Raw genomic sequence first — 12,024 nt, 5'->3', positions numbered from 1 at the left:
AAAAGTATGTGCCACCATGCTCAGCTCCCAGCCCTTTTTAAATTTTGAGACAAGGTCTTGCTAAAATGCTGAGCTGCCCACACTGGGCTTGAATTTATGACTCTCTTGCTTCAGTTTCTTAAAGTGCTGGGATTACAAGTGTGTACCATCACGCCAGCAAGTCCAGTGTTTTCTATATGAAATAATGTTTGTAAAGTTCTACATCTTGAGTTAGTTTATAAGGTCCAGGGTTCAGTAAACTAATCAAATATTCAAAGAATTTTGGGGACATTTTATTCATGCTTTCTTCAAGATAGTATTTGTTTCCCAAGTTTAAACATGCTTGGATCCCAAAGATTCACATTATTTAAACTGAGAATTGTGAAGAGACCAACTCATTGAAAGCTGTTTTCTTCAGTGAGGACAGGTGGACTTTTGGCATAAGTTCTTTAACAAGATGGATCACTATGACCTAGTATACACAAAGCCCCGAGTTCAATTCTCAGCACTAAGAGGGAAAAAGATTTATGACCACAACCTGGTTTTCCAAAACCCCTTTTCTCAAATCATCTAACTTCTTTCTACAGTACATGTCCCAAGGAAAGAAAGAGGACAAAACAAAAATGACCTAGGATTTTAGTTTTTCTTGATTACTTTGTGCAGTGTAAAGAGTATAGTCCCAGTTCCATTTGTGTTGTTGGCAAAGCTTGTACATTATTTATGAACTGGTAGATTGTGTAGCAGTAAGTACAAGCAAAAAAGAATAAATGCAAAAATATTCACTCAGGGCATGGTGCCCTGGGTTATAGTTTTACTTGTATAATACGAAAAAAAGTAGACATATCCACTGCTGCTTCATCACTGGATTGAGATATAACAAGACTAAAAAATTCATAAAGCTGCATTTGGTGGCGCATGTCTGTAATCCCAGCACTCAGGAGGTTGAGACAAGGGGGTCACGGCAAGTTAGAGGCCAGTCTGGGCTACACAGTGCGTTCTGTGTAGGCCAGCCTGAATTATGCAGTGAGACCTTGCCTCAAAAATAAATAAATTCATAAAGATTTAGGATATGCTACATGAGCCGGAGATATAGCTCAGTGGTATAAGTGCCTGCCTGGCAAGTGCAAGGTCCTGAGTTCAATTCCCGGTACAAAAAAAAAAAAAAAAAAGCTACATGTCAAGTTCCATAAGGGCAATAAAAAAACAATTTCTTAAGGATTATAGAAATGAATAGAAAATGTGGAGAGAGTTGACAACCTTGATACAAAAAGGTTAAAAGTAAAAACTGAAAGATAACAATAGTAAGCCATAAGAAAAAATGTCAACCAGGTAAGTTACTAAAGAACTTCTATCCAAAATAGATTAATTACAGGTAATGCAATCAAATTCTTTGTATATAAATATTTTAAATTATAATCCTCAAATTGAGTCTCAACATCCTTGAATTAACATGTTATTAAGGTATTTCAACAAGTTTATACCTCCAAAATGATTTAATATATAATGGATATTTTCTTACCATAGTATCTATATTCCAGCTAAGCATAATCCTCAGGGATACCTCTATTTTGTCACTGGCACACAAATATACTTTGATTCACAATAGAAATATACCAGTTGTTATTTACTTAAGCCAAATATAAGTTCATGTATAGCCTCACTCTTTCAGCAACATTATGATTAATCCATTCATTATTTGAAGGAATATTCTTTATGAGGTACTGTACTCAGTACTGAGGGAGTTACAACTACTGGAAGATAGTAAGAACATTTTTTAAATAAGCAAGCAAATAAACTTACTGTTCAATTCCCTGCACCAAAAACAAATAAACCAAATAAACTGTATATATAATTACAGAACAGAGTATGTGTTATGAAGGGCAATCTGCACAATGAACACCTGAAATGAAGAGGAAAGTGTGAAGAGTTTCCCAGCTAAGACTAGGGCAGGCAACCATGTAACAAGCTGGAGGAACCAGGTCTAGGCAGAGGGAATGTAAATGGATACACACTTGGCAAGGGGAGAAAAGGCCATCCTGGCAGAAGCTCAGTGAGCACAGGAAGAGCAGAAGGGGACAGATTAAAAAAGCAAGGGGAAAAATGATGTCAGGTAAGCTGAAGCCAAGGCCTACTAAGAGATCCAATAAAAAATAGATAACTGAAATGAACAGACACTTCTCAGATGAAGTACAAATGGCTAATACATACACGAAAAAACACTCAGCATCTCTGACCACTACAGAAAGGTAAATTAAAATAACACTGACATTCCATCGTACTCCAGAAAGAATGGCTATCACGAAGTATCAACGAATGCTGGGGAGCAAGGAGGAAAGAACTCTTCTACTTTGTTGGTGGGAATATAAACTACTACAACCACTACCAAAATCAGTATGGAGATTACTCAAATTCCATTCAGCCCACTATTCCCCTTCTAGGCATCTTCTCAAAAGAATTAAAGACATTGTATTACAGTGATAAATGCATACTCATGCTTTATAGCATCACAATTCATAGTAGCTAAATCTTAGAGGTCACCTGTTTATCCATCAACAGATGAATGGATAAAGCAAATGTGGTATTTATACACAGTGGAATTCTACTCTGCTATAAAGAATAAATTTGAGTAATTTGGAGGAAAATCAATACACCTTAAGACCACAATGTTAAGTGAAATAAATCAGATACATATGGGTTTTTTTTGTTTCTTTTTTTTAAGGAAACATTTATTGAGAGAAAGAAAAGCTCAAAAACTGGGTTGCCCACACATGGTTTTTCTTATATCAGAAAACTAAAGTATAAAGAGCAAGGAAAATAAAAGTTAAATAATAGAAAGTAGGGAGATAGCTCTTTCTCAAATGGGAAGGGTATAAAGAGCTGCAGGAAGTAGTGAGGAGGGGAGAGAAAGGGCACAAAAAAAGAATTAAGGTGTGTTATGTGCATGTACCAACTCCCCATAAGGAACGTAAACATCAGGTACTACAAACATGTACTAATAAAAACTTATAATTTTTTTTGAAAAATCTAGTCTTATAAAAGTGAAACTAAAAAAAAAAAAAAGTGAAATTCAGCTTTGTGTGATGGTGTACACCTATAATTCCAGTACTCTGGGTGGACTGCAGATTAAAACCCAGCCCGAGCAACTTAATGCCTTAGCAAGATCCTGTTTCAAAACTTAAAAAAAAAAAGGGAAAAAAGGAGCTAGATCTTTTTCAAATGTGAAGGTGACCACAAGATGGTGGGAGGGGAGGAGGAGATGAAAACTCTCCATCATAAATATAATCATATACTGCAAATATTTACTGATAATTTTTTTAAAAATATTTAAATGCTAGGGATGTAATTTAGTGCAAAGGCCCTGGGTTCCAGTGCCACTATCCAAGAAAGAAGGGAAAGGAGGAAGGGAGGGAGAAAGGTAGGGGGAAGAAAGGAAGAAAGAAACTTCTGAGGTATTCAGGAGAAACACAAAAATTGCTTTGTAGGGAAAAATCTCTAATACATGATGTCAGCAACTCACACAGGAAACAATCAGTTCAGCTAATGTAAGCTCACAGTCAGAAGGCATGACCCATGACTGACTTTTATCCACCAAGGGGGAGAGTCATCATCACAAACAAGAATTGATACCACCAAAAAGTGAAATATACAACAATCTAAAAGAGATTTTTAAATTATTAAGAAAAGACTATTAAATTATTAAGTAAAGAATAGAAGGCAAGATGAAAGAACAGGACACAGTGGAGAAGAAGCAAGAGCCAGGAGCAAGACAGCAGGAAAACAGGCTCAAATTTGTATTCTGCAGGAATACTCCAAGAGCTGCTGTTGTTGACCTGGACATGCAAGGAAGGACATGCAAGGAAGAAACTGAGCAGCATTCCTAGTCGTTAATGTACACTACTAGGTGGATCTTATGCCATTCGCTGAGGTGAAAGGGCAAAAGACGAATAGTTTTACAGAGAGAGGGCAGGTTCAACCTGTTAAGCTTGAGATTCCTGGCACACACCCAAGCTCAGATGCTAGGTGGGAGGCTGAATAATCAAACCTACAGCTTAAGTAAGAACACAGAATTAAATATATCAAATGAGGCACTATCAGCATATACTTTCAAGTACCTGTGATACTTAAAATCTTATTAATTACCATCTATTCATTCTTTAAGATTCCATGTAAGTTTCCACTTTTGAAGCCATAAATCACCTGTAAACAGAGTTAAGGGCTCTCGAAGTGTCTTGTATTGCTTTGCACACTTCTGTGACTATTTATCAGATACCTGGCCTAGTGCATGGCACACAAATGGAAGTCAGTATGTTCATTTGGTAACTAACTGAATGACTATTTTAAGGTTCTAGCTGCTGGCCTCAGGCACAACATTTTAGAAAGTATAAGCACTCAAAAGTATTTTCTGAATAAACAAATGAACAAACCTTCTGAGCAGCCAGACTCTGACTGCTTTCACTAAGAGCCAAGGATGTAAAATATTGGATACATTCGTCTAGCTCTGTCTGAGGTAAAGAAGCCAGCAACTGTCTGAGTTCTTCTTCAGTGCAAGAATCCTGAAATAAAAGGATAAGAAAATATAAACAAACTTAACAATTGAGTACAGTTAAAAAATACTGAAAAGAATCAAAGCCAAAACATATGCATATGCAAGTATGTATATACACGTACATAGGTATTAGCAGAGACAAATCAGTGCTTTGAGTTTTGAAAACAGTCACCCTCCAGGAAAATAATCATTTAAATTTGAACTCTATACTTTCATGGCTACTGCTGTATCTGAAAGACCTATAGCAAATTTTAACTCTCAGTCCCTCCTAGGCTTCTTTATACCTTGACTCAGAATGAATTATTATACTCTTTTAACCAAAGGTATTGCTTTCCAGGGGCCAAGGGTTTAGCTCAGTGGTACAGTGTATGCCTGGCAAGTATGAGGTCATGAGTTCAATATCTGGTACCCCCCGCCCTAAGAAAAACCAAAATTACTGCTTTCTAAATCTACAATTCATTACAATTTCATTTTCTCTGATAAAACTCATTACTATGTCATTTTCTTTGATAACTAGTATCCCAGATATTCATTTTTCTATTTCTAAAAAACTGCTTACATTGAAGTTTTAAGAATTTGATTTCCTGATCTAGGAAAGGTTCTCAAGAAACATCCTTTAAATCTGTGGAATGGTTCTCAACTGGGAGCTAGTTTGCTCACCAGGAAATAACTAGCAATGTCAGAAGACACTTTCAATTGTTACAACTGGGGCTATTTTTAGCTTCTTGGGAAAAGAGTACAGGATGCTGCTAAACATCATGCAATACACAACACAAGGTTTTCCAACACAGAATATTTAGTCCAAAATGTCAGTAAAAGTTAAAGTTGAAAAAATCTGATATATAGCAAACTCAAATATTGATAGGCTATAATAGAAATTACCCAGTCACAGAGATTCCCAGTCCCCAAGGGCAGAAAATAATATAAGAGAAATAGCTTCTCCCAAGGAATCAAATCTTTGCATGAAAAATGTAATTTTAGTTACACATCCTAGTTTACGTGCTTATGAAAAGTAACCAACAATTACTTTTTGAAAGTTTCTTTTGTACCCAAATTTAAGAGAATATTTTCCATGGGAAATAAAAAGGACTAAAATGCAATATGTACAATATATGTACCAATTCCCTATGAACATATTAATCATGCATCACAAACATGTAATAACACATAAAAATAAACTATTTTCTATTTTGGGCATATCTTATTTACTTACTTCTTTTAAGGGTGGCAAAGGAGGTGGTGGGAGAAAAAAGCGAGGATCACTGTCTTTGCTTCGTGCCAAACCAACAAGAGTTCTCGCGTCACAGGCTTGAGCAATTGTCCTATACTGGTAATCTGTTATAAAAGTATATTTTTTAATAGACACCTAAATTAGCTTATAATTGTCACAAGAATTAAATGAATAAACTACTTGAAAGAACTCTAACTTTTAAACTGTTATACAATATAATCCAAAATTTCCTATGTATGTTTTCACAAATTACAACTACATTTACAATATTTGTGACCTCAATACTCAACATTTCCACAACTGACCTCAAAATCCTCAACATTTACTATATCTGGGGACTGTGTCAAAGTCTGATTTTTTGGAAACAATGAAACTCAAATAATGAAAACACCTAAGTCAACATTCGTTTAACAAGTTTTTAAATAACCCTAGCATTCAAAAGCTGTTGTTCTCTTCACTACTCAAAACACTAGAAGCTGCACTGAAGTCTGTCCAGTGGTTATGTTATAATACTTTGGCATCTATGTTACCCATGAATATTTAGATGGTGGTACTCTGATTTAAACATGCCATTCTTTATATATCAAAAACAAAATTCCGGGCCGAGGATATAGCTCAGTAGTACAAGCGCCTGCCTGGCAAGCACAAGGTCCTGAGTCCGATTCCCGGTATCAAAAAAAAAAAAACAAAACAAAAACAAAAAGAACCAACCAAACAAACAAAAAACAAAATTCCAAATGCTGAAGTTGACACTGTTTTCCAAAACAGCAGCTGGTAATCTCAGTGAGTACTTCAGGATCAGGTGGGGAACTGTTTCAAAACCCCCATGCCAGGGTTCCTTTTCTGATTTTTCTGACTTCATAAATCTAGAATGGAACCCTGGAAGGCAGATTTTTAAAAAAGATTTTTATTTTAAGTCTCTAGTTATACTGTACTTGTAAATTATTACAATTATCACTACCAACCAATGAATGAACTTATATGGAGGCAAAAATCTTATTCTGACTTTTCTTTGAGAACATGGTTCTTTCCTATTTCTTACTCACTTTTTACAAGATGACACTACAGTTTCATCTACTAAAAAATTACAGTTTCATCTATATGTACTACAATCAGAGCTTATCCAAATAGTCTTATTGCAAACCAGTGAGTATAAAATACAATTAAATATTTTATTCATTTAAAATTATAAATACACAAGGTAAACAGCTAATTATTATTAGAGTCAAGTTGATTGTCAAAGTAAAAGCAAATATAATTGTACAGTGTACCAAGAAATTAAATAATACAGCAGTGCCTTGGTTTATGAATTCAATTTGTCTTACAATTTTGGGAGGCTACATTTGTGGTTGTATGGAGAAGACAGCCATGGTTGTTTTTGTCACCACATATCAAGTTTGCAAACAGAAGCAAAATTTTGCCAAACACCTCTGTTTGCAAACCAAATTATTTGCAAACAGAAGCATTCGTGAACCAAGGTATTACTGTACGTCCTTAAACAGGAACCAAAACAAAATGCAAGCAAAACATTAGACAACAGCTATCAGAGTCAAGAGTTTCTTTCAGGGAAATATGCAATCAAAATTTTGTTCTGGCGGAGAAGTATGTAAAAAAATATATATAAGTTTTGAGGCTGCTCTTACCAAACACATCTGGCTACCAGGCTAGCAAGTTTTCTACTTTATCACTGGAGCTTCTTCTCAAATTTTTGAACATACTTTACATTAATCTCCCCCAAGATACTCAAAAATTTCTTCCTGTGTCAAACACACTTATCCCATTATTCTTGGCAATGTGTCTTTTATTGTAATAAGTTTTTTTTTTTTTTTTTACATTTAAACATACACTGAATTATTTTTCTTCCTTCACCTCATTCCCTCCTCTTTTATACCAGAAGTAATGAGCTAGTTGATGGAGCGGTGCAATTCAGTTGCTCTCATTACCATGCCAGTGGTGGGCCTCTGACATTTCCCGCACAGCCTCCAATCGTGTGGTCCTGTCCTCTGACTTGCTGTCCTTCAGGAGCAGCCACACGGCACACTCATGATCTTCCACATCAACAGTGCTAAAAGTGTCTTTAGAAAAAAAAAGACAAACGCTAAAAACAAGACAATGTGAACAGTTAGGACATTTTTATCCTACTTCTACTTCAGATGGTAATTTATATTTGAAATTCACAAGAAAGTGAAATCCATACGTACATATTGATAACTGACATGTTTGTTCTTAGCTCTCATACTGTTATATTTACTGTTAGTATTTTGTGTTCATTTTTGTTTCATATACTGTAGTGTCTTTCACTATTTGGTCATTTTTTCCTCTTTCTCTCTAAAAGACATTTCATTTTAAAACATCAAATATATAAAGAATGAATGATACATTAATATCCATATGCCTATCACATCAGGATTTAATAACTTATTTTGCCATATTTGCTTCACCTATATGAGATAGGACAGTAGGATGTGGCAAAACTGGCTGAAGATGTGGGCAATTACAAAATTTGAAACACATGCACAAAATAGTTCCCAAAGCCCTGCACAAATGGACTTTGCCTAAGAACTCAAGCAGGTTTTCAATAGGATGGCCTAGAGCTGAAGTCAGCATGAGATGTGGGACCCCAGCACCACCCCTCAGGACCTTAAGTAAAGTTCTCACATGTTTCCTCAAGATTTGGACGATATAAAGGACACCCACACATGAAGAGCTTAATATCAGCTTTCCATGAAAGCCCACACTGCATTTCCCAGACACAGCATGTACTTTTATTTTTGCTTTTACACTCTTTTTCTCTTTACTCAGCCCAAGCTCACTCTGCAGAGCCAGTTTCTCTCCCCACTATTCACTTTTACTTTCTCAAATAAATTTGGCCACTGCTTTTTGATCACTTTGTTCAAGATTAGAACCTACAATCTATTCCACAGGCAGAGGCGAGCAAGGCAAAACCTGGTAACATTTAGTTGATGAGCCACCTTTTGAAGCAGGCTATCTGACAACATATATGCATGTACACATCAACTATTTGAAAGAAAGTTGCAGATACATTTCACCCTTCCACAACTGAGCCTGTATTCCATAAGAACAAGCTTGCATTCTCTTACATAACCACAATGCTTTTATCATACCCAAGAACACTGACAAAAATCTTCCAAAGCCATCTTATATTCAGCCTAGCTCCATATTAGATTTTTTCAAAATCTCTCCCACCGTAGACACTATCACTGAGCTATGTGCCTAACCATTTTATGAAACAGGGTCTTATTATTCTTGTGTTGAATTACTGGATTCTTGATTATGATACCCCTAGCTGCAGATTTTTCTTTTGATCGTGGCTAATTGGATTTCTATATGCCTCACTTAGATGTCAAATTCCTTTGCCCTACCAGGAAAGGTTTCTGCAATGACATTTTTTATATCATTTGTGCTATCTCCTGCTTTTTCATTGACTCTAACTTTGAGTTATTCTTTGCCTCCTCTAGCAACTGCTGGGTTGATTTCTCATGGTCCCTTGCTATTTTTGTTTTTTTTTTTTTTTTCCGGTACTGGGAATCGAACTCACAACCTTGCGCTTGCCAGGCAGGCACTGTGCTGCTGAGCTAAAACCCCAGCCCCTCTCTTGCTATTTCTAAGGAATCTTTCTTTTCATGATCACTAACTGCAAGCCTGTCTTCTATTATCTGAGATCCTGTCCTCACATTGGCTTAATCTGCTGCAGATACTGTCAATGGAATTTTTATTTTCCTGGATATCTGCTTGAATCTGCTTTATGAATTCCATTTCTTTCCTATACTGAGCATTCATGGCTTCCATAATTTTCTTAAGTTCCTTTATTTTTTTTTGTTTGTATCTGCTCTAGAGTCACTAAGCATGGTTTTCATTGTGGACACAACCTTTCCAGTTATTGAGAAATTATTTCTGATTTGTTTTATTCTAGAGCCTCATTCAATTGCTTTGTTATTATCACTTCAGAAAGGCAAGGTGGGTGGGTTTTGGATTGTCCCACCTGTGCCTTTGGATAAGAGATGTCTGGGGTTGCCCCTTGCTTAAATGTCTCCTCATTTTCTTTTTTTAGTTTACTTCCTGGGGTGATGCTTGTAAACTGTGTTTGGTGGGTAGCTTTGTGGCTAGTACTTAGAACCCTTAGGAAATGACTACTTCTCTGAGGTATCTTCAAGGTGCAACTGGTTTTTGGGTTTTGAGTTTATTGTAAGATTTTACATCTTCAATTTGTTGGGAATGAGAAGTTACTGCCTGTTTGGCCTAGCCACTGGTTCTTTGGCACTGTGCCACAGTATCTATGACCCTGAGTCAATTTCAGTCTTGGAATACCAGGAAGAATAGCTGTTCAGAACAATTATGTCACTTTTGGCTATAATAGCAGCAACAATCACAGCTTAGAAAATGACAAACTGAGGTAACCATTAATTTGCCACCTTTAACCACATGAACTAGATCTGTAGTTATATAACAAAATATAAAACAAACCAGAAAATTATATGCAATATATAAGTTCTTAATTTGTCAATTTTACTCCCAGGGGTTAAAATTTAAAAGGAGTTAAGGGAAAAATAGAGAGATAGAAGAAGAGGAAGAGATTAGAAGTAAGGCTGGAGGACAAAGGGAGATCATGCTAACTTTGGGAAACTGGTGCAGAAGACTGGAGGGAAAGAGAAAAGGAAGAGATAAAAAGAATAGAACAGAACAAGAAACACAAAGAGGCTAGACACCCTGGTCACACTCATATAAAAATAAGATCAAACAATGAAGAAAAAGCAAAAAAAAAAAAAAAAAAACCACCACCACAATAACAAAATCAAGACAGACAGAGAAAAAAAGTCCACTTCCAGGTTTGTCTCTGTTATTAGTAGCAGACAATGTGTGGAGACAGAGTCCTGATCCAAGCTGATATATCTCAGCAAGCCAGCAGTAGCTTTTTGGCAGGGTAGTGGATAATCTCAGTGAGCCTGCACCTTCTTGCCAAGACCAGACTAATTTGGCCCGCAGCTGTCAGCACACCTTCCACAGGTCTCAGCCCAGCTGGGAGCCATGAGACAGAGCCAGCAGCTGCTCTGACTTCTGAGCTCAGCTGGCCCCTCTTCAAAATGGCTCCTGGATGACTGCTCTCTCCTATGGGACAACTGAGCCCTCAGCACTCACCGCCAGCTAGTTCAGTCCTTTACGTCCACTGCTCCCCTCTACTGCTGCATCTCTCCGTGAAAGCCTCTAGGGTCACCAGCAGTCACTGTATGTCCACAGATTTGAATCACTCCTCTTGTGCAGTGAGTAATGTCTCAGGGAGAAGGTGCCACTGGTTACCTCCTGCTTCTTTGTTGAAGTTTTTCCCTTTACTCTCTCTGTGGGCTTTAATTCACGCTTCAGTTCCTTATTGGGTCCAGGAGACCCACTTCTCTCCTTCTTGTCTTTCTCACATTGCTATATTCCAGTGCCTGGATGGCAACACTCAGAGAAGCTCTTTCTCTGCTGCTTACCACTCCACTATCTTGGTCAATCACCCAGGTTACTGCTAAATTGCTCAAGTGGGACTTGAACTTGCCATCCTATCTCAGCCTCTCAAACTGCTAGGATGACAGGCATGCACCACCATGCTCAAATTCCCAAAATTATCTTTGAAGCTTTTTTTCTGCATCTTTTTATTTTATTGATACACTTTATATCTACATAAAGATAACATTCATCACAAGGAATTTGTACATGTACATAATATATCTTGCTTCTTCTTTTCTCCCATTCCCTTCCCTTCAGCACCTCTTCCTCTCCTTATTTAGAAAAGCTTTGTTTCCATTTTTCTATTTTTTCCTTCTCCCTTCTTTCCTTTCCTCCTCCCCGCTCCCTTGTCCTCCTCATTTGAACATTTTCTTCCCATTTCTCAATATCTATTATACATTTTGGTTCTTATTTATATTTTGGTTTCTCACATCAGTGAAACAATGTGGTATTTAAACATGTGTGTCCTATTTATTTCACTTGAGTATGGTGTGAAGGTGCATCCATTTAGCTAGAAATGCCTCAAGATTATCCTTCTTTATAGCAGATTAGTACAGTGATGTATAAAAAAATCCACATCTTTTTTATCCATAAATTGTTTGATCGGTATCTGGACTGTTTCCAAGATTTAGCTATTACAAACTGTGCCACCATAAACATGGGTGTGCATATATCGCTTTGGTATGATGCTTTTAATTCTTTTGGGAAGATACCAAGAACAGGAACAGCTGGGTTGAGTGGAACTTCTAGTTTTAGTTTCTTG

General features: G+C 36.7%; 1 protein-coding gene across 1 annotated transcript in view; it reads right to left on the bottom strand.

Moving 5' to 3' along the window:
- Serac1 (serine active site containing 1) overlaps positions 1-12,024 on the bottom strand; it is a 57,508-nt gene that overhangs the window by 24,674 nt on the left and 20,810 nt on the right. The window contains exons 6-8 of the mRNA XM_005390526.1: positions 7,700-7,831; positions 5,739-5,860; positions 4,404-4,532 (exon numbers count right to left, since the gene is read on the bottom strand). Coding sequence (XP_005390583.1) covers positions 4,404-4,532; positions 5,739-5,860; positions 7,700-7,831 — 383 coding nt within the window. The remainder of the gene's footprint in view (positions 1-4,403; positions 4,533-5,738; positions 5,861-7,699; positions 7,832-12,024) is intronic.

The sequence above is a fragment of the Chinchilla lanigera genome, unplaced genomic scaffold, assembly GCF_000276665.1.
Source record: "Chinchilla lanigera isolate Chin_1 unplaced genomic scaffold, ChiLan1.0 scaffold00038, whole genome shotgun sequence".
Taxonomy (NCBI): domain Eukaryota; kingdom Metazoa; phylum Chordata; class Mammalia; order Rodentia; family Chinchillidae; genus Chinchilla; species Chinchilla lanigera.
The sequence above is the reverse complement of the archived record's forward strand: the minus strand, read 5'-3'. Positions and strand labels throughout refer to the sequence as shown.